A 22,932-nucleotide genomic window follows, 5' to 3' on the forward strand; every position below is an offset into this window, starting at 1 on the left:
AGCTCTAGCGACTCCACTCTGGCCGGCCGGTTAAGGCAAGCCAGAGGTGAAAGTCCTGCAGACCCTCTCGGATTCCACTTCGGCAAGCCGAAGACGAGGGTCTTGACCGACTCTCGGGAGCACTCGGATTAACAACTGGCCCCGTGGTGTCGCTACTCACCAACAGCTCGCCACAAAGCTGCCCTGCGGGGNCATCACCAACAGCGAGCCCGCGGCCGCTCTTGGCGGCGGCGACGGCGGTGACGGAGGCGGGGCAGGCGTTGTCGCGCCGCTCGTACGCCGTGTGCATCGTCAGCTTGCCGCGCAGCACGAGCCGCCGGACCCACTTGCGGGTGCATTCTGGGGGGAGACAAGGCGTGAATATTTATTCAGATTGTGGTTTCTAATTATGTTTATAAGTACAAGGTTTAGCTGTAAGAGTAGGCGCACACCGTTGATTTTTCGTCAGCCAATAGTTTAGTCGGGCAGTTGATCAGTATGGGCATGTATGGAAGTGCGCACACTACGCCGATTCGATTTGGCCGATTCTTCATACAAATTAAAATCGGGCACAACTATAGGCCAACTAAAAATCAACGGTGTGCGCCTACTCTAACTGTTGCCGTACTTCTATAAACTGCTGTCAGTTATCCGTATTTGTGGATGTGAATACCTCAAAAGTAGATGAGAATAGAATGCTTTTGTAAAAAAACAGTTAAACCCACTGGATGAACTAGGTCAGCGGAGGCATTTGAGAAAAAGGTAAACTATTACTTCTTCAAGAACAAAAATTTTTTCACGTCGATTCAAAGCGATTTGACAACTCGAGCTGAAGGCTCTCGGGGCAGTGAATATGGGAATTAAGGCTTCCATTCTAGAAGCTTTCAAAATATGTGTCTTGCGACCACCACGAAGGAATCAGTAAGGCTGGTGTCGCTCTTGCTAGTTTCAAATCATCGGCAGCGCGTCTGTCGCTACTAAAGTCGCCTAATGTGTAATACCTGTGTCCTGCGAGGAGACAACGGGCGCAGGCGCAGGCGGAGTGGGCGGCGCCAGCACGACAAAAGAGTCCGTGAGGCTGGTGTCGCTCTTGCTAGTTTGAAATCATCGGCAGCGCGTCTGTCGCTTCTAAAGTCGCCTAATGTGTAATACCTGTGTCCTGCGAGGAGACCGCGGGCGCAGGCGCAGGCGGAGTGGGCGGCGCCAGCACGACAAAAGAGTCCGTGAGGCTGGTGTCGCTCTTGCTGGCACGCAGCCCGGCCTCACCCGCCACCTCCATGGACGCGGCGCGGGACTCCGTCGAACCGGATTCGCTGGACTCGCCTATGCTGCCCCCGCCTGGACAAGCATGATTGCAGATTAGAACTAAGAAATTACTAAAGTCCGGTCGCCGAGCAGATAGAATTTCGGCCAATGACCCTAAGCTACCTATCCTTTTCGCTCGCGCGTAATTATATTGCTGTCGCGACTGTGCGACGGGCGGCCGCAGTGAATGTGCGAGCGCTAAGGATTATGCGCGAACGATAAGGATGGGTAGCTAGGGGTCATATGGGCTCGGCGACCGGAATTCATAATATAAAAAGTAAATTCTTTAAGCATTGGAAAGCATTGGGGGAGGCCTATGTTCAGCAGTGGGCGTCCTATGGCTGAAATGATGATGAAATTCTTTAAAAAATATGACTCATTGAACAATTGACAATCTCCTAATTAGGTCATATGCTCTAAAAGATGACAAGAGTAACGCATAACATCTACAAAAAGAATACTTACTTTTCCGGTACAAAGGATTCCCCTTTGACTTCCTCCTCAGTACAATGTTGCCTTGTTTCTGAAGCTTGTTTCTGTGAGCACCCTCCTAAAAATAAAATATCCCATTATTTTTGCTACATTATTTACATTATTTTTTACATATATTCGCACGGGTACGTGCACGGGTTTCTCCTCAGTCAACCACTTGAGTAGCGAAAAAATCTAAAGATCGTGCTTCGTAGCTCGTGCGTTTTTTGGGTAAGACTTGCGATTAGCAATACTATTTTATTATATTAACTGTCATGAATCGCAGCAGTGGTCTGTCGTTGGCTGAAAAGAAGTCGTATTAAATCACCTTTTCGGCATCCAAGTCTTTTTCATTGTCGTACTCCTGCTTGGCCTCGTCGCACGAGTCGACGGCGCGGTCGCGGCTACCAGTATATTCCTCATTGTCGCTGCAGATGTCTTTCTCCTCGTGTCTTCGCGCAGATTCTTTAGCGCTTGTTGTCTCGCACGCGTCTGATAGGGAGCTCTCGGAACCTGACTTTGTTAGGTTACCTGTGAAAAAATACAAGATATTATTTTAAAAATTTCGAAACAAAAATTTCGCTTCCTATACCAATCTGTAATGACAAAGGTGACTGAGTTTCTTAAGCCACTTCTTCTCAGCACCAGCCCATATGTTGTCCCGAAGTGGTGGCAGGGCAAGCTATGATACTCATTTTATGATAATTAAGAATATTCATGTGGTTTGGTTTGCACTATGATCAGACTTGGCTGATGTTTAATTATGTCAATTATTACTGACAAGTGACATTCAACATTTTAGTAAAGCAGAATATCAAAAAGGAAACTGAAAAATAAAAGTTTTTAAATGAATCTTACCATCAGCCTCTTGTGATAGACTCATTTGCTTGACTAGTTCCTCCACCCTCTTGATAGCTGCCTCGGTCTTGGCCGGTTCGTCTTCAGTCTTTATCTCGCTCTCCGACCTGACATCGGTCTCGGACTTGAGGTCTTCGCTCTCCTGGACCGACAGCTTGCTTTGGTCGGCGTCCCTGTCTACGTCCAGCGAACTCGTCGTAGGCTCTATGCTGACGGCTTCTAAGCTTTCCTGTTGCTCTTGTTGCTCCTCAATCGTTTCTTCTATGTAGTCTATGGACCACATCTGCAATTTTATAATGTCATGATTGTTTCACATGTGACTTGGTAACATGCAGATATTTCGTTTAAATAGAAGTAAAGCCTCAGCAAGTGCATTATGTTTCAGACGCTAATTTAATATTTCGTTCCTTATCAAACTTTTAGACCATTTACATGAAATTAATTGATCGTGACGTCACATGACACGGGAATATTCTACGTAGAACGGGAGGCTGCATGGTCTTTTAATCTGTTTAAGTGACGTCACAAGATCTTAAACACCTAACATAACTTTTAAACTCCAAAAAATCGTAGAAAATACATAGGGGTGAAATCGATAGGTATGGTCCTCATCTATCACCTGACTTCGGCTTGACACCTTACAGGAAACACCCTGTATAAGCCTAGGATGTGCGCCGCGATAAGCTTTTATCGTGACATTTTATCAATTTTACGATAAGCCCATACATATATGAAATGAAGTCATCGATAAGATTTTACCACGGCGCGCATCCCAGTTCGGCTGAGCTGTTGATCAACAGCTCTATAACAATGCTAGCTATGCTTATTGCTCAGCTCACCCGCACGACGCCGTCTGTGGAGCCGGTGATGACGACGTTGAGCGGGTCCCACTCGCGCGTCTGGCTGAAGGCCACGCACAGCACCTGCTGCGAGCGCTCGCGCCCGCCCACCGTGTCCACGGCGCCCAGAAGCGTGCCGTTGATCGACCACGCGTATAGCCAGCTGCCGCTGCAGGTCGCTATGTCGCCCTGAGATGAAGCGAAAAAGGTAAAAAAAACGTGGTAAAGGAAATAAAATAAACTGCGATTCTAATCGTCTAGGCAACGTAACCAGACCTGGGCTCAGATTGCGCTAATTTGCAATGTCTCCAATAGGGATGTTTCCTGGGTCAAAAAGCAAGAGTTTTAATTAGTCTGTCAGTTAACCTATCAAAAAATACTCTACACGTATTTTTCACTTTTTCAAACTATTGAAAATTTAAAGAGATAAAGCGCGCCAAAGTTCATAAGAAGAGGCCTGTGACGTCAATGAGTGCATAAAAGTGCCGCACTTTGTGACGTCGCGCGGAACTTCAATGTACCATAACTATATATACCTATGTAATTATTTGTTAGATTGACAAATAAAAATACAGGTGTCCAATATTTTTTGATATTAAACATGACGGACTAAAAAATTTTTTTTAGGAAACTAGCCTATTCATTCGCGTCTCATCTCCAGTCGCGCGCGACTCGCGCTCCATTCTCATTCCAGCTTATGTGCAATTCGGTATCACGGTAAAGTTCACGCGCAACAAAGACGAAACGACGGATTTATGCACTTTTAATTAAAAGTCTGAACACCTTATTTTTGAAACTAAAATTACTAAAACACAACAAATGTTCGTGAAGCTTGCGTTTGATAAAAAGTAGCATTATTTCAGCTTTTACGTAAAAGCGCAGTTGCGCTTCGATTACGTTTCAGCTTCATTTGTATTAGCTGTCAAAACGATACCGCTATACGGATTTGTCAAAAAGCTGATTGTCATTCGTCATCCAATCCCGTTGCAGTTGAAAATTTTTAGCACAATCGGGTCCCTGTTCGTCTCCCCGAGTAGACATCGAAAACAAAACAAGCGCGTCGTTTGGTAGCGCGCAGTTTAAATCCACAAAGCCGGGTCCAGACGGGTGTAATGTGTAATGAAATCCACCGTGTAACCACCACACGGTTTCTACATGTGGGCGGCACTGCGAGCTTTAAATGTAAGTGCTGCCCATACTATTTCGATTACATTACACGATACATTCCATTACGCGTTACACCCATCTGAACCCGGCTCAAGGGATTCAGGAGTGAGTAGTAAGTGACGTAAGCGCGGATCGTATTGTTCACCTGTTTTTTTTTACAAAAAACACTATGGAAAGAAGAAAAAATACGCGTGTCACGCTAGATGCTACAAAAAGCTACTGTGTTAGCCCTATCACATCACATAAACACTAATAAATACATTAGTACTTACAGTAAGTTCGTCGATGGCTAGCGCCGATACGGGTGGCGGCGGAATGATGCCTTGAGGTGGAACTAGTTGACGTATGAAAGCGCCCCGCTCCACGTCCCATACTAAGACCTAAAGAAACAATTAAAATTAAAATGATAATGAATCCTCTTGTAGAACTGGATAAGATTAAATACTAAGGGAGATAAGACACCATACCTGTCCATCGCGACTGCCACTGACCACCAAGTTGTAGGCCGGGCTCGCGGCTAAGCAAGTGACGGCTTCTTCGTGCCCGTAAAGACACACTTTGACAGCGAGTCGACGCCGGCGGGCCCAGTATTGCCAAACAGTGACAACCTGAAAATAAATGACCCATCAATAGGAAATATCACTGCGATAGTTTTCGCTAGAGTGCAGCACTAACACAGACCGTAAAAAGTTTTTTGACAAGTTGTTCAAGTTATTCAAAAAATTTTTTTTTTCAAAAAATATTTTTTAAGAATAAATACGATATCACGCAAAATTATGACAAGTATTTTAGGACGAAAGTAATATCCTGGGAGTTCTGTCATAGAACAGATTATCTCTCAATGTTCGAACATTGATTTGGCAAAACACATATCCTTATTATGTAGTCATCAGTTAATTAGGTTACTCACAGTACTGGTTCCAGCAGTAACGATGGTCTTGGCCGAAGGACAAACACAGGCGACTATTTCTCCACACGCTTGAGCCACAGCCTCGCACACAAACACCGCTTTATCGTTGTCGTAGTTGCCTATACGCAGCGAGTGGTCCGCGAATCCCCACGCCACGTACTTATTGTATGAGGGAGGCATAAGCACTTTGTTTTGTTCCACAGCCAGTATTGCCTTTTCCGTGTACAAAATCTGGCCTACTGGGCCCTTCACCTCTGCGAAAAGAGACATAGTAATTATTATATTGTCCTAGAGCTATTCTAAGTCAGAAGCTACGAATATATTTTACCTTTCACAGGTTGTAACGAAGGCCGCAAGTTCTCCAAATTGTGAAAGAACAATTTCTCAGGAGGCGTGATTCCTTGCGATGGAATGATATTGTTTGGATCTAAAATTGTCGAGCTTCGCTGTGACATCTTCTTGCTTGGATGTGCTTTCTTAAAAAGCTGCTTTGGTATCTGCCCGAAATTGTTTATGAAGCCGATAGTTGCGTTTTTCTTTAGAGGATCGTCGATGCTAAAAGTAACAAATAATAATAATATACTTATTAGGGTGGTCCTTATTCCTACGAAAAAAATTTTTTTTCTTATTTTTTGCGGGGCACCACGTGATTTGAATACATACCATATGAAAGTCTTTCATTATTTTTTTTTTAATTTTTAAAAGACATTTAGGGGTCGCTACCAAGGTTTGAATTTTAAGTAAAAACAAAATCTGTATTTGTTAGATTCATTTATTTTTAAAGCCAAAGCCAAATAAAAATATTACAAAATTATTGTTGTTGCTATGAACTAATGTATTATGTACAATGTACATATTTGAATCAATTATTTTTTAAGATATAAGAGTTTACTTGTTAGTATCTCGACGCGTCGGTACCATAGGCGGTATAGAATAGGGGTTGAGGGGAGAAGGGGACAAGAAGCGATTGTCTATTCTATCTATGCGATGTTTATATGCACGTAAAATGTGATATAAACACTTAAATAAAAACATTTATGAAACCATGATTTAAGATCTTCAAAGCTTTTGTAAATATTTTGACAGCTGGTAGCGACCTCTAAATCTTAACCAAAAAAAAAACAAAAAAAGCTAATTTCATATTTAGAGGTATATAATCGAATGAGAAAGTGCCCCGGGGATAATTCAAAAGTCGAAAAATAAGGACCACCCTAATACTTATTATACGTAACTATTTGCTGATGATTGAATATTTTGATGTTCATATCTGTTATCTGGACTAGCTGACGCAGTGTAGAAGTCCATGCCGACTCAATCAATGAGGGCTATCGTTTTAGCGCTCACCAGTTAGCGCCACTGTAGAGTAAGGTCCTGTCACTTGCTAGTAGCGAAGCCAGTGGCATCAACTGGTGAGCGCGAAAGTGGTAGGAGGACTATCGTATTTGCACTCATCAAGATGGCGCCACTGTAGAGTAAGGTCCTGTCAATCGCCAGGGGTGCCAACTGTTAAGTATAAAAAAGCCCTCATTGACGTACTTTTTAAAACTGTCAAAACGAAACTCTCCCGTAGATTTTGTATGGAAAAACAAGTATGTGACGTCACTATCTTGTCAACTCAAAAAGTTGTGATTTCGAATTATTGGGGAATGGTGTCAAATAGTCTATTATATTTATTGACTCACTTGTATATATCCACGTTGCCCTCATAAAACAGGTGATGGAACACATTGCAGGAGTCCACAGCGGGCTGGCCTTGCTGCTTGTACCCGAAGACCAGGTCTATCCAGTGATGGAGGCGGTGGGACACGTAGTCAGACTCTAGGGCTGCGCGGTGGAGCCGAATGAACTCACGCGGGTCCCCACGGGCCCACGGCGGGAGGACCACGTCGCCTAGAGCCACCCCTGATTGTTTGCTACCTGTTGGCGTTCACGAAGTTATTTAATCACGTGTTTTGAATCAGTTAAGACGTAATTAAACACCGAAATGAAGTTTTAAATTATCAGCGTAGACGTAACATAATGCCAAAGCGACGCTTTTAAAACCTTACAACAAAATGTCGCTGGAATTAAGAATATGTACGAAGAAATTAAAGTTTCGTGAGTTACGTAACGACGAATATTCACGGCATCTTTATACTATTTTATGGACTAAACTCTCTGGATCTTTATGTTATTGTAAAACGTAGAACCAAGTGGAAAAATGCCACGGACCCCCGCCAATGCCCTCCTCAATAAACTTGCCACGGGCCTCAGATGGTATAGTGTAACCACGCCACTGATAGAAGCCCTTTTGTCAAACAAAATACACATTATTTAAAAATGAATGTAATGCAAAAGATCTTACCTAAATCAAAATTATTGGAATTGACTAGAAATTCAGGCAAATAAAAGAATTCGGGTATGAGTTCTTTCACGTCCGCCATGTTATGTCGAGATGCTGAGTTCCAGGCTTCTTTTATGGAATGGAACATTCTGTAACAAGTGTTTTAGCAAATTATTTGTAATTCACTTTATTATGTGGCTCAACCACTAACACTACAGTAATAAACCTTTTTATACCTGTCTGCTAAATCAAAGTGGCCCCCTTGTAACCTCAGAAAGTGTTGTGTGAACGGTTCCATTCTGACGAGGTACGAACAGACGATCATGGCCGACGAATAGTGCGTGCCATAATGGTATGGAGGCGTTTCACCGTGAGGATCATCCCATTCCTTGAAAAAAGTACAAAGATAATTAAATATGAATTTAAGATGTCATAAGATGTCATAACCTGGGGAATTACTCCGAAAACGATATGTGAAGTTTCGAATGTTGCCATCTCTTCTACGTAAAGCGAGATGCCAGCATGAGCGACGGTGACAGACAGACCCGAATCCACGTAAACAGCGTTTCCGAGTAGCCCTGCTGATACTTTAAGGTATGATGGAAATTATTTCATATACCGTACCTTATATCTCTTTCGGAACTGTTCCAGTCTATCCGTACTCTGAGCTCCCATGGGCTTGGTCAGATCTCTGAAAGTAGCTGGATCGTTGAGGTCTAGCTCTAAAGAATCGTAATCGGCCAGGATCCAGGGGAACACCGGGTATTGCATCAGATCGTTGTAGGACCGCCCAGCGAGGGTGTTCAAATGCATCAGATATTGGAAGTTAGATATCTCGCCTCTCTGCAAATAGAAAATATAAAGCTTATAAAAAACAGGTTTTGGCATTTCATTGTTATAGTCCCACGATTGTGAAACGTCAAGTGGCAAAAAAAAAACTAACAACCCAGTATAGAACATCTATAATATAAATCCTACGGAACAATAATTATGAAGTGACAGTAAGTTTAGTAATTATCAGTTTTGAGCATTAGGTTTACTATTTTCGAGTATATACCTCTTCTGCACTATTACATATTACCGTTTATACTATTTTAGTAGCACCCGTATCTACATCAGTAAGATAATGATAAATTGGGCAATGTTTAAAAAGTGTAAATTATATACGGACGACAGCAATTAGGTTACACATATTTACCGTAAATTAGCCCATATTTCAACTACATAAGGTGCCAATATAGCTTGACATCCCAACATCTTTATATCACACGTACCAGCCACCGCTGCGTGACAGACGTGTCGCCAATAAGCGTGGCCAGTAACCCGCCGCCTTGTTCGACGGCCACCCCTCTCTTCTGGCCCGCCACGCTGCCAGCCGCACTGTCCGCCATACCTGTTGCCAGCGCCGTGAATCGGCTGTACACCTGAAGAAAGAATTCCCATTTGAATTGAAGGCACTTACCAAATGTAGCTTGAAAACACTTCGTGGCTACATTATTAAGAAGTTGTCAAGGAAACTCAGTAATTTGGAATGGAAAAAATATTAAATCAAAATCAAAATTTTCTGTATTTGTTTGACTAATTAAATTAGTTCTTGCAAATCGTCAAATGCTCTTAAGGAGCCTATACATGTCTCATTCTTTTTTTTGCCCTACCAGCGCTTCGAGAGAAACATTTGGCAAGTGTTGAGAAGAAGCGCCGCAACAAACTCAGTCACCACTGTCTGCCGGTTTAAAAATATAAAAAAGTAGGAAGTTACAATACATTCAGAAGCAAGTTACTTACCACGCGCTCCCGTTGATAGAAGGTGGCCTTTAAGACGCCCATCTAGTACGAGACCGCGTGGCAGTTTTGAATATATTTATTTAGTGCCGTGCTAATTTCTAGGTTAATTGTTGCGTTTTGATACATATATATTTTATGTCAGGTATATCTTTCCTTGACCAGTCCCCGAAGGCAGCGCCTGTTCACAGACATGACGTGTGAACCAGCCATCGCTTCACTCGACCATAATAGACCATAAATAGAACTGCAACTGACCTTATTCCGTACTTTTCTTGGAAAAGCAAGTAGGTAATTTCTGCCATCACTCGAAAACACCTCAAGGGCAATAGGTTGCAACAAATATCTTCGTTTGTGAACTTCCCTGTAGAACAAAATGAATTAATGCAGACTTTCATTCAACGTAGAAAAACTAATGTTACAGTCAAATCTTACCGTATGTCTTCATAGAGAAACTTCGAACACTGTCTTTGGTTACTCCTTTGAATACCCTGACTGGGTAGTATGGGCTCGTAATCGTCTGGACAACTATCTAAATCCCTGATTTCTCGATTTTTCAACAACGTGAATCCGTCGATGACGTAGCAATGCTCTCGGCCAAACAATAATAGGCCTTCTGTCGTGTCCAGACCTTGTATTCGGGCACAGCGGAACATGTGTGAGATCTAAAAGTAAGAATAGTGAATGAATGAATATACGATATTCGTACTACGTATTATGTAGTTATAAAAAAGCTTTAAATCGACAAGTTTGATTCAAACATAAAATAGGGGTGACACATACTAATGTAATGAATGTTTTATACCTTTTCATGATGTTCTAGCAACCTTAGCAGGGTCTGATTATCGGGGGGAGGTGGTTGGGCTTCATCTTCATCTTCATTGTCAGGGCCATCTTCATTCGCTATATTATAAATTTTAGATTTAGAAACAAAATAAGACTTCTTTACTTAGTAAAGTTTACTACAATTATTATCAAATAATGTCATAACCAATACGTATTTCTTTAACATATTAATGACTAATGTGACCAAAAGTATTACAGGAAAATGAATTAGCAAAATCTTACTGTAATAAATGTGTGAGTATAAAACTTACTTTCGCTGGATGACTGGTTAGTGCCGCGACTCACAACGCCGCTACTGACTAGGGCCGAGGGCGAACCGTCTTCATTGGACACATCGATCGATTGGTCCCTGTTGCTATAATAAACAAAATAATACTTTGGTACAACATTTGAAAGTCGATTATGGCTAATCTTATTTACTCGCCCGAAACATTGCATTGATGCAAATATGGCCCGGTTTTCACCAAAGCCGCATGGAGTATTTTTTTTTTTACTGGCCTATTAGATTTCGTTATAGTCGAATATTTGTTATTCGTTCGATGTGTTTGAACACATCTCCTGTCCTGTCCACTTTGGTGAAAACCGGGCTTAAAACGAGCTAAGCGAGTGCAGATCGCGTCGATGATGGCGATTACAGGACGCGCGATCAATGACAGGACATTGGCCTATGCATGCGCTGTGATCGCCATCGCCGACGCAATACTCAATAGTTTATTGCTTCCATAATGTTTACAAAAAGTGTTATTAGTAAGGTAAACACATGTTTGTTCGGCTGAAGTTTAAGTTGTCTCTGACTTCTTATCTTATAAGAAAGAAAGGTAACCCCGTTACCTGTGATCTTCGTCCTGGGGGACCTGCAAGTCCTCTGCCTCCGTGCAGTCGGCCTCGTCCAAGGTGTTCCCAGCCGTCCGCCACTGCTGGTACACTCGGTAATATTCCTTGCTGTCCAGGCTTTGGGCGACTTTGTACTTTAGTTGTTTCTAAAAGAATAAAAATGTTATTAAACATAACAAGATTTGACATTAACCAACCGATAGTTTTCATTTAGAATTTTAGATCAACGATTTCTTTATTTCAGGACGGGTGAGAGACACATACACTTGTTCTGTTCTGTTAGACAACAGTTTAAAAGTGGATAACATGATACATCACATCGAGGGCTAACGTGTCTTCCAAACTTCCAAGGCACACGAAATCTAATGTTTCACCGATTTAGGAATCGAACCAAGAATCTCCGAGTTCAATCGAGACTCACTGGATCATGGAGGCGCTATATCAAAATGAAATGATAGAGTATTGTAGATTACGTCTATGCTACTCACATTATCAGGGTTCTCCAGCTCAGGGCGATATGGATAATGAAGGTAGAAGGCGTGATTGTGCCGCAACATCTTGCGCATGCGACAGGGCCCCTCCGTGCAGTCCAGGGCCCACTTGCGCAGCGGGTCCGGCCTGGCGGGGCCCCACAGGGCCCGCTCGCGAGTCAGCTCCCGCCACGCGCCCGCCCACTCGGCTTGCACGTAGCGAGTGGTGTGCGCTGACGTTTGCAGACTCGTGCGCACTCCGCCTAGCCATGCGCATCTGGACAGAGGTTGATTCATGAGTTTATGCGGCACATAAGCGAGTTATTTAATTAAATTTGAAACTCAAGAGTGTATGAAGGACTATTCCCACCTCTCGTTCCCACCACTGCAACTCCTGTGTAGCCAGGATCTACAGCTTGACAGCCAAACTCAACCAGTGAAGGTCAAGTTTGTCTCGGGGGAACGTTAAACTGTCATTGGACCCGCAACAAAATTAATCAGAAGAACATAGGAGAAGTTCGAAGTTAAGGTTCTACTCGAAGAGTGTATACTTAAAGAATTAATGCAATAGTCTAGTTTACCACTAGTCAATTAAAATATATACTACTTTAGAGCTGTGTTATAACAAGGTAACCAATAGATTTGGCCAAGTCAGGCTTCAATATATCGTAAGGTTTACATTCTTTAAATTTTATTCATGACTGAACTTGTCTTAGATCTCAGTTCTATTGTTGGTGAAGTCAACAACCAAGCAAGGCATATATCATAATATTGAACTAGGCTTTCGTATGGTTTTGATGGGTACTTTTATTACCTGACTAGTTGAACATGATCTTGAATGTAAGCGAGCGCGTGATCACGTGGCAAATGCGGGCGCTGTTTAGCCGAGTCATCCTTCTTGACTTTCGTTCTCGAGGCTAAGCGAGTCAAGCCCCCAGTCACTTTCTGGATCTTGGACTGAATTTGATTGTGCAACTCCCAGGGAACTCGGTACACGGCCTAGAAAAAGAAAACAGTCAAATATAGAATACCTACTCTAAGTGTAGGCGCACACTGGGCGACAGTCGCGGTGTCTAGACGCCTATTCTTGTCAATTTCATATATTAGCTTGTCGTCGCGGCGACAGAGTCGTAGACATAGAGTCGCCCAGTGTGCGTCAACATTTCAATGTAGACATATATTTATTTATACTTACAAGAAATATAAAAGTACAGTAGAACGCCGATTATCCGAATTAATTGGGACCGGGGTCGATTCGGATAATCGAAAATTCGGATAATCGGACATAGACTGGTAAAAGGGAAAAACCAACTGTCACACATAGAATAAACTTTAATTAGTTTAACANACAGTCACACGTTTAAATACTACCCTTTCTAAAACACGACGTCTCTGCTCAGTCGCTACGGAAATCTGATAGGATAACTTAAACTTTCGCGTTGCATTTCAACCGACAAATGTTAAATGCGTATCGCGTTAAAACCTGTGTTTAAATTATTTAAATCTGATTGGTTATTCCAACACATCTCCTCTCCTTCTCACTTTTATGAAAACCGGATCTGAAATGAGCTATGCGAGTGACTTACTTGTATAATAACTAAGTTCTCTCTGACTATTAATCTTCTAAGAAAGAAAGGTAGCCTCGTTACCTGTGATCTTCGTCCTGGGGGACCTGCAAGTCCTCTGCCTCCGTGCAGTCGGCCTCGTCCAAGGTGTTCCCCGCCGTCCGCCACTGCTGGTACACTCGGTAATATTCCTTGCTGTCCAGGCTTTGCGCGACTTTGTACTTTAGTTGTTTCTAAAAGAATAAAAATATTATGGTAAAGATTATTTCTAACGTGCCAAAAGTTTAAGATGAGCGAATTTACATTTGTCAAGTCGATTTTTTTATGAGGACATGTGAGACACAGTCACTATTTCTGTAGTGTCGTATAGCATGGTACGTTAAGGCGGGTCCAGACATATATCATTTGCCCGATCCGATCACCGTATCCGTATTGTCGACGCGTATCATGATCGCATATGTGGACGGGTAATAACTCGTTACATGTCTGGACCCGCTTTTACACCGACAGACACGAGAGACACGATGCGTGTCCTCTATGGTACACGGATCTTTTATTTTATCGATGCAGGGATCGAACACATAATCTCCGAGTCCAATCGAGACTCACTGGATCATGGAGGCGCTATATCAAAATTAAATGATAGAGTATTGTACATTACGTCTATGCTACTCACATTATCAGGGTTCTCCAGCTCAGGGCGATATGGATAATGAAGGTAGAAGGCGTGATTGTGCCGCAACATCTTGCGCATGCGACAGGGCCCCTCCGTGCAGTCCAGGGCCCACTTGCGCAGCGGGTCCGGCCTGGCGGGGCCCCACAGGGCCCGCTCGCGAGTCAGCTCCCGCCACGCGCCCGCCCACTCGGCTTCCACGTAGCGGGTCGTGTGCGCTGACGTTTGCAGACTCGTGCGCACTCCGCCTAGCCATGCGCATCTGGACAGAGGTTGATTCATGAGTTTATGCGGCACATAAGCGAGTTATTTAACTACATTTGAGACTCAGGGGTGTTTAGTTAATAAATTAATGCATTAATCTAGTTGATACCACCAGTCAATTAAAATATCTACTTTTGAGAGCTATGTCACAACGAGGTGTCTCATAGATTTTGCCAAGTCAGGCTTCGATATATCCTAAAATTTACGTTTTTTTTATTTATCTCAGGACTGAATTTGGCACCTATTTAGATCACAGTACTATTGTTGGTGAAGTCAAAAACCAAGGCATACAACATAGTATTGAACTTGGCTTTCATATATTTTTGATGAGTACATTTATTACCTGACTAGTTGAACATGATCTTGAATGTAAGCGAGCGCGTGATCACGTGGCAAATGCGGGCGCTGTTTAGCCGAGTCATCCTTCTTGACCTTCGTTCTCGAGGCTAACCGAGTCAAGCCCCCAGTCACTTTCTGGATCTTGGACTGAATTTGATTGTGCAACTCCCAGGGAACTCGGTACACGGCCTAGAAAAAGAAAACAGTCAAATATAGAATACCTACTCTAAGTGTAGGCGCACACTGGGCGACAGTCGCGGTGTCTAGACGCCTATTCTTGTCAATTTCATATATTAGCTTGTCGTCGCGGCGACAGAGTCGTAGACATAGAGTCGCCCAGTGTGCGTCAACATTTCAATGTAGACATATATTTATTTATACTTACAAGAAATATAAAAGTATATTCACATTGTTACGTGGCGTGCACGTGGCTCATACAATTTTATACGCTACTCGTACTAAAATTTAAATAGCTTTCCCAAACAAACCTTTCTCTCAGTGTCGATATAGTTGATCCACAGCTTATGAGCGCCCTCGTTCAGCTGTTCTCTCACTGAGGCTAGGTCAGGTGCGCGCGCGTTTCCCACGGGCAGCACTAGCGTTATTTTGAACACCTCTTCGATGGCGGGCTTCTTGCACGCGTATAACTCCTCCCACACTCGACGAGCGGCCCCAGCCATTAGGTTACGACCTGTTCATTATGAATTTATAGAAATTGTATCACTATAAGATACCAATGCAATGCCCGTTTTCACCATAAATCTCTAATTTTTAAGTGACTTGTGAGTTTACTTAGTGAATTTTGTTTTTAAAGGGTACACTTAAAAATTAGGGATTGATGGTGAAAACGGGCATAAAGCACACAATGATGAATGTCGATATAAAATCCATAACTACCAACCTACTTAAGTGAAATTGTTTGACCGTTTTATTGCAAAAAGACGCCCAGTGAGCACTACTCGAGACGTACATTTTGTTGAGCGTTTCTCATTGGTATCATTTGATGACTGATTCAAAGGAGTGTGTAAACCGTAAATGCCGGTCAATCAGCAATCACAGAACTATTGTGAAAAAAGTAGTATGGAGCACAATAAGCAGTTACTTACCTTGGTGTGTTGTTAGTTTGTCATCTCTCGACTCAAGATCGCCGCTCGGGTTGACATGCCAAGTCGTTCGCATGTGCGACTCCAGCGCTATTTTCATGTTAGAACTGAGTTGTAGAAGGCAGTATGTAAGGCACCCAATGAATTCAAGTTCGTGATTTCCCGCGCCAAAGATCAGTAACCTAAAAATACATAATAATTAATAAAAAAATATTTAGGTTAATAAAAATTACGCTATAACTAAGCATATCAAAGGTATTCTTACCTATTGGTAGTGAGCTTATGTAGCGCCTCAAGCACTGACATTTGATCGGCAATAGATTCCGTCGACCGAGACAACAAAAATAAGATTGTCCTGTTTAAACAATGGTGTAAGCCTTCTAGTGATATCACAGACGACTTTTTCTTGGCTTGAGTTACTAATTTCACTATGAAATCAAATACCTACAAAAAATAAAAACCAATTATTTTTACACGTCTGGTAAAGGTCGCGGGAAGAGCCTGGATGCGGGCAGCGCAGGACCGTTCATTGTGGAAAACCTTGGGGGAGGCCTTTGTCCAGCAGTGGACGTCATTTGGCTGAAAAGAAAGAAGAAGAAAGAAATTTTACACGTAAAGCATAGTAAGCCGAATATCTTTGTTTCATAAGGAACAGTTTTGCGTTCTGCTTTACTAATAATAATGAAGTGAAGTATATTTTTAACTGGACTAACCTCGTGAGGATCTCTTGATAGCTGCCCTTGCCAGAGTTTGTCGACCAATCTCGCAGCCAAATAGCAAACATTCGATATATTGGACTCGGAGCCAAACAATTCAGTGTTTAGTAGGTTTTCCATGAGTGTCGTTAACACCTCAGTCTGGTATTCAATCTGCTGCGAACTGGTGGAGTTTGGTGGTGATGCGTCCAATACGAGGTCAATCACCTAAAATATAATATCTCATTGAATGACACTATAAGTCACAAAGCATTGAAATAGTATCGTGCTAATAGATGCGAGTTAGTGACTAACGTAGAAGAGTAAACTAGTAAATATGTAATTGTTTCTGCTAAAATATTTATACTTGTTACAAACATTCTGTTGATTTCATATAATAATTTACATACATAGTCGCACTAACCATAAATAAATTACATAGAAAGTACAGTTTCACAAATAACAAAAAAAATGTAAATGTTTAAAAGAATATACGACTTCCGCAAGCATGCTCATAGATCCGTTATTCTTATTATTAGATTAGAGATGAAAGGCATAAGTCGCTCACAAAGCACAAGCATTAAATGTTAATTTATTTGAGTATTTATAAAGTGATAAGTAGATATTTCTTTCACGACGTTCAAATCGATTGGACAGTTCAATTTACTGTAATAAAGTCATGATAGTGAACTATTGTTATTATAGTGAAGTAAATAGCCACTTTTGATTTTATTAGTTGGCGGATTTTTCATTAAATTACTTTTATATGTATAGAGCTCGGCGACGGTAATGATTGTTTGAAGTAAATAAATAAATTCATCAAATTTTTAAGCCCAATAGATTTGATTCAAATAGATTTTGGTTGCAGGGGTTAGTGGAAAGTTAGTGGTAAAATAAAAACAAAAAATGCCCATATTTACGCAATAAAAGAATGATCGTAGCGGAGCCGAGCTACAGGGCGAACAAAACATAGACGGTGGCACCGAGTCCGAGCATGCGGCCGGTGGCGCGCTCTAGAACCAACGTCACACGGCTTAGACAGACTACCAACGATATAGAACAGACAATTCTGAACTTTGTTACTCTGAAGTTAGATTGAAAATAGATTGGTAAAAAATGTTGTGTGTAATGAATTTTCAACTTTGTAATTTTGTGATTAAATTGAAAATTGATTAGGCTAGAATACATATTTATTCTATTCTTTGCCGTTGGTAGATTACTTGTCCAAGAACGGGACCCTTAGTCAGTGAGTTAGTAAATTATAATTGTATAATTTTGAAAATAATGTTTGCAAAAGCGCTTCTGAAAAATCTTAATTTTAAATGACTCATTGACATTTTTTCTAACATGTGACATGTTTTTAAAATATTTACGGCTGTATTTTTCGCTAAACAAAAAACTATGATAAAGTTAAGAGGTACAATCACAATCAAACAACATTTATTACAATTTAAAAAATTACATAATAGTAATAGTAACATAATAGCTGAAACCACACAAGACAAAACAACATAAAATAAAAACACTCACTAGGAAAAACACAACTGACAATCTACCAAGAATAAAGCATAACTGAGTAAGTTCCTGCACTAGTGGAGGGGGTCAGGAAGGGTAACAATAACGTAACTTAGCTGTCACGGTATACTCATGACTGAAGCACCTCTGAAGTTTCGTACGTTTGACATAGACAAGAACACACCCTAGCTTCACTTCACTACTGCAGGGACCTACTGTTATGCGCCATGCCTCTAACAGTGGGACAGTATAACTTCATTATAATTTTAAATCATTACAACTGGCCAGCTTCCACCAAGTCAGCACCTCATTCATTATTTTTTCAAAAAACAAAAAAGAAACAATGTCAAACTCACCGGCGCGGTTTTCCCCGTGACGTTCAACGGCAACGAATCCAGCACGATGACGCGTAAGAAGTCCATGACGCCCTGACGCGCCGCGTGCTGCGTCAGCGCCGCCGAGTTGCTGACGATCACCACTTCTTTCTCGGAGCCAGGCGTGGAAGCTCCGGAACTTTCGCCGCTCTCGCATATAGCTATAAGGTGTAATTGACATGTTAAAGGACAAGTATAGTCAAGAATGATATGAAATTGGGCGAATGATTGCTTAAAAATAGGAAAACTACACTGTTTCCAGTGCTGAAACCCTTTAATAGCAGATTTATTATTTTTTATTCCTTCTCGATAATAACACATGGTGAATGGTATTTTAGGACAGGTTTTCATCTCCCCATGAAAGTTAACATTATGTTACCGAGTGTATCAAACAGTACTTCATACTTACGCATATGAATATCATCCGTAGTGTTCGGCGGAAAGAGAGTCGATGCTAGCGCTGTTAATACTTCAGCCGTCATCATAATTGACACAAAATCAGGCAGCGTGTTGTACAGGGAAAACAACACCTGAAAATAATTACTAGTTAGCGAACAGGTCAACTATTAAGGTAAAATATTTCATAATATCAAGAGCATAGTAGTCTTTGGTGAGGTTATTATACGTTTTAAGCCAAGCGAATTTCGACGCACCTGTATAATAGTCACAGGGTGTTCACTCAGCCACTCGGGCAATGACCCCGGTTCGGCGTGAACCAACGCCCTTACAGCCCCCAGCAGTATAACCACGGCTTCAGGGCATAGGGTGATTCTCGCGGCCACCGCGGCGGACGACTGGCGGGAGGGGGCAGCAGCGCCCCAAGCGGCGCCCCACACTCGCTCTACTGAGACGGTTTTATCAGCTCCCACGTTGCGCATCGGCTGACCGAGAGTCAAGCCGAAAAGGAGATAGTATAGCTCCGGTATTTGTAAGTGGGACAGAATCAACCTGTGGAAGAAAGAAAGAGGACATCTATAGTTAATAGAAAACTATAAAGTGGGACAGAATCAACCTGTGGAAGAAAGAGAGAGGACATCTATAGTTAATAGAAAACTATAAATCAATCATAATTAATGACCGGAAAACAGGATCTAGCGTGTTTTGAAATATTTTGTAAAATCTCATGTTTTCAAAGTTACATACCAGGAGAGCAGCGTGAACCCAGAGGTGTGCAGCAATGATGTATGAAGGTGAGTGTGGGAGTGAACAGTGGCCGGCAACATGACGCCGGTCTGTTGCGGCGCCGCCAAAACCTCCGTGTGACGTAACCATCCACCGTTGCCGGTTCCCTCGCGAAACCTGAAACCCGAAAGTATAAAAAACATAAGAACTAAACAAATCGAAGTCTAAAGACTAGACATAATGGCAAAATATAAATATTTAACTTATAGATTGATCACTAAAATTACCTTTGCATTATAGCCGATTGTTGCCCTTGCCCCGAGCACAATATTACGAGAATCCGGAACGCCCATAATACTGTTGTATGGTGAACATTCTCTTGCATAAAGCTGAGCAACCAATCCATGCCCAACACACGCGATATTTCTTCACACACTATTGTGTTCACCAAATTTCTGGCGGTGAACAACAGCCCATGTATGACATTGAAGCATTTATTTCGGAGAATAATCTGTTCACCTTCACACTCTTTCTCCGAATCGCTTTCCTTGAGATTTAGCCCTTTTTCAGTCTGTGTAGGTAAAGGCAATGTGTACGCCATGAACTGGCCAAGACACAGCAAGTCGCTCGGTCGCGGTTGCCCGCCCAATAACGCAGACAACAAGTGTACCAGTACATTCTTTGTGCTGACGACTTTGACGTCGTTAATAACGTACAAAAGCTTGGAGACCAACTGTAGTTCTCTCATTGTGCGTAGGTTGTGCGTTCTGTGCGCTGTTTCTGTTGCCAGCTCGAGTAAATGCTCCAGCAGTGACTTTATCAGGCCGCCTGGCGCACCGAGCCATACATCTAACTCGCATATCAAATCCTGCAATAAAACAGCCTACATAGTCATTTAGTAAAATAGTGGCTAACTACTTCAAAGCTATCACCCAGAAAATGCGTCATAAAAAAATAAAAACCATCACCAGCATTGACGTAGATGTGAATGTCTGATTACCTGAAACGCTGTTAAATTTGGAATTGATGAGGTTTCTTTTTGACTATCAACGGTTCCCACTAATCCAAATATTAGGTGGAGTATATGCGAATTGAGCAGTTGCTTTTTTCGTTTGAGTAGCATGGCGAGAGTCTGGTATCCCCTTCGGCGGTCCATCTCAGCTTGTGCTGCTTTGTTTGAGCGAACAACACATACCAGGGCTTTGACGCCAGCGTACAGGCACTCTACGTCTTGCGCCATGGCAATCAGACCCAATAATACTGAGCATCCGCCGACTGTGTCAATCTGGACAAAAAAATAGTTGGCATACACATTGTTACATTTATATGAGTAAAAAGACATAAATAGTTACAAATATCTTACCATGATCGCAGCAGGTTTGGAGCAAAACACTCTCACCCCCAAATAACCCACAACAGTTCCTCCCAAACATCTTGCAGGGCCCATCAGGTGCCCGGCCGAATTGTGCAGAATCCTGATAGGCGTAGCGTTTTCATGCGAAGACATGCCTAGTTGTTTCGCTATCGCTTTGTTGTCATTCTTGCTGTATACTTTTCGAATCTTCGCCAGAGTCAGTTGCGACATAGCACGGGCGTTGATGCCAAATACAACTTTCTCTTCGGCGACTAGCGGCGCTAAGGGTTCAGGATTTTGACCCGCCAATTGAGGGGCTTGGAGTGTGCCAACGTAATGAGGGCCGAGTTGGTAGATAACTGCTACCGTCGCTGCTGACAGTACCTGTAAATAAAGTGTTAATTTAGCATTGCAAATTCATAAAAAAAAATGTATGATATAGGGTATCCTTCCGTTTGGCCAAATTACTTTTCGCCAAATTTCACTTCGCAAACAACTTATCGCCAAAGTTTCATTTCCCAAATTAACTTTTAGCAACAGTACTTTTCGCAACTAATTCATTTGGTCATATTATCATTTGGCAAAATTTTACTTGGCAAATGTTTATATAGCAAATGTTTTATTTTGCCATTATATTATATCCCAAATAATTTGTTTGGTCAAATTGACACTTCACATACCTACCCACCGTTACCCACAAATCATAGCATAAGGCACATGATCGTGGTTTTCACAAGAATATTATGTAAAACAAAGAGATTGCAGAAAATAGAATGGTTTCAGAAAGTAGGTATTGCAGAAAATAGTAGGTTAGGTTAGGTTAGGTTAGAACAGTGACCCTTAACGGCCGCCGAGCGTTAGAATCACCTCTATTGTTAATGAAATCATTTGGAAATTTCGATAAAAAGAATGAAATATGAAAATTAATTAAGAACAAATTTTATATTAACTACCTACTAAACAAAATAATAACCACAAGTTAATTTGAATTCCATTTTATGCACCAATCAAATTGTTTTGTAAATAGTTTATCGTGAAATATTTTTGCCAAATGAAACATTTGGCAAAACATACTTTGCCAAACAATAATTTGTAAAACAATAATATGCCAAAAACGACATTTGCGAATTAAAAGTTTGCAACAAGTTGTTTTGCCAAATGAGAATTTGCCAAATGAAAATTTGCGAAACGTTGTTTGCGATGTGATAATTTGGGAAACGTTTTTTGGCCAAACATTAGTAATCCATGATATAGCTTTATGGGAAAAAATATACACTTACGTCTTCAAGCAATAAAGCCGGCCCTTGTCTCCATACGAGGCGAGAGTACCGCCGCCATTGCGGAGGTGTGCCGATAATGCAGTAGACACTGGACGCGCCCGAGAGCGTCGCAGCTCCTCCACCAGGATTTGCACTTACGTAATGTAGCTTTCCTGAATGCATGTGCTGACCTGGAATGCACGAACACGGGAGGAGGGTAAAAATGACTCCCTGAATAAACAACTAAATTGACATTAAGTAGATATAAGTAAATATTTCGCTGTTATAAGATTAAGAAAAGTAAGATTCATAGGTGGTGTCTAATGATACGTCAGATTTTGTCTTTTCATTGCCATTTTTGGTGTCTTTTTGACTTGATACGTATTTATAGTCTCATAATTGAAGGACAACATTTTGTTCATGGTCTTCTGTTCACAACCCTGTTTTACAAAGGTACCAAATAAGTATTAAAACTTTCACTATTTATCTAAAAAAAATAAAAATAATAGCTGGCCACTCACCATCCAAATACAAGGAGAACGACGAGTTTTTCAGTACGGCCCGGTTGAGCACCAGCGCGAGGTGGTGCCACTGGCCCTCGTGCTGCAGGTCGGGGCACCACACGCGCGCGCCGCACTCGCCCGAGCCCTCGGGCTCCCACTCCCCCACGTCTGATAAGTCAACACGGGGAAATAACGCTGTGTGAGCCTGCTCGGGGTGACAGCCAGGCGACCAAGACTCCCGTAGGAAGCGAGGTGCCACGCTGCGTGAACCTTATTATAATAACACTACGATGCCTAGGCTACTTCCAATCTTTTCAAAGAATAGGATCCTTCCATCTCGTTCACTCAAAGCTAGTTGCCTGCCACGCTAAAGTAAGCCTAA

General features: G+C 41.9%; 1 protein-coding gene across 1 annotated transcript in view; it reads right to left on the reverse strand.

The window, feature by feature from the left end:
• bchs (WD repeat and FYVE domain containing 3 bchs) overlaps window positions 1-22,932 on the reverse strand; it is a 35,237-nt gene that overhangs the window by 1,229 nt on the left and 11,076 nt on the right. The window contains exons 20-55 of the mRNA XM_028320333.1: window positions 22,569-22,727; window positions 22,069-22,238; window positions 20,798-21,172; window positions 20,435-20,719; window positions 19,722-20,302; window positions 19,456-19,611; window positions 18,966-19,260; window positions 18,722-18,842; window positions 18,295-18,473; window positions 17,344-17,436; window positions 16,442-16,651; window positions 15,994-16,172; window positions 15,732-15,910; window positions 15,114-15,316; window positions 14,630-14,814; window positions 11,803-12,061; window positions 11,312-11,460; window positions 10,732-10,835; window positions 10,440-10,537; window positions 10,070-10,299; window positions 9,893-9,998; window positions 9,127-9,276; window positions 8,477-8,695; window positions 8,089-8,240; window positions 7,874-8,001; window positions 7,212-7,446; window positions 5,858-6,084; window positions 5,530-5,783; window positions 5,087-5,227; window positions 4,892-4,999; window positions 3,453-3,641; window positions 2,614-2,896; window positions 2,084-2,286; window positions 1,750-1,834; window positions 1,132-1,317; window positions 188-339 (exon numbers count right to left, since the gene is read on the reverse strand). Coding sequence (XP_028176134.1) covers window positions 188-339; window positions 1,132-1,317; window positions 1,750-1,834; window positions 2,084-2,286; window positions 2,614-2,896; window positions 3,453-3,641; window positions 4,892-4,999; window positions 5,087-5,227; window positions 5,530-5,783; window positions 5,858-6,084; window positions 7,212-7,446; window positions 7,874-8,001; window positions 8,089-8,240; window positions 8,477-8,695; window positions 9,127-9,276; window positions 9,893-9,998; window positions 10,070-10,299; window positions 10,440-10,537; window positions 10,732-10,835; window positions 11,312-11,460; window positions 11,803-12,061; window positions 14,630-14,814; window positions 15,114-15,316; window positions 15,732-15,910; window positions 15,994-16,172; window positions 16,442-16,651; window positions 17,344-17,436; window positions 18,295-18,473; window positions 18,722-18,842; window positions 18,966-19,260; window positions 19,456-19,611; window positions 19,722-20,302; window positions 20,435-20,719; window positions 20,798-21,172; window positions 22,069-22,238; window positions 22,569-22,727 — 7,028 coding nt within the window. The remainder of the gene's footprint in view (window positions 1-187; window positions 340-1,131; window positions 1,318-1,749; window positions 1,835-2,083; window positions 2,287-2,613; window positions 2,897-3,452; window positions 3,642-4,891; window positions 5,000-5,086; window positions 5,228-5,529; window positions 5,784-5,857; window positions 6,085-7,211; window positions 7,447-7,873; window positions 8,002-8,088; window positions 8,241-8,476; window positions 8,696-9,126; window positions 9,277-9,892; window positions 9,999-10,069; window positions 10,300-10,439; window positions 10,538-10,731; window positions 10,836-11,311; window positions 11,461-11,802; window positions 12,062-14,629; window positions 14,815-15,113; window positions 15,317-15,731; window positions 15,911-15,993; window positions 16,173-16,441; window positions 16,652-17,343; window positions 17,437-18,294; window positions 18,474-18,721; window positions 18,843-18,965; window positions 19,261-19,455; window positions 19,612-19,721; window positions 20,303-20,434; window positions 20,720-20,797; window positions 21,173-22,068; window positions 22,239-22,568; window positions 22,728-22,932) is intronic.

This window comes from Ostrinia furnacalis, unplaced genomic scaffold (assembly GCF_004193835.3).
Source record: "Ostrinia furnacalis isolate ACB-3 unplaced genomic scaffold, ASM419383v2 OfSCF7367, whole genome shotgun sequence".
In the NCBI taxonomy this organism is placed as follows: Eukaryota; Metazoa; Arthropoda; class Insecta; order Lepidoptera; family Crambidae; genus Ostrinia; species Ostrinia furnacalis.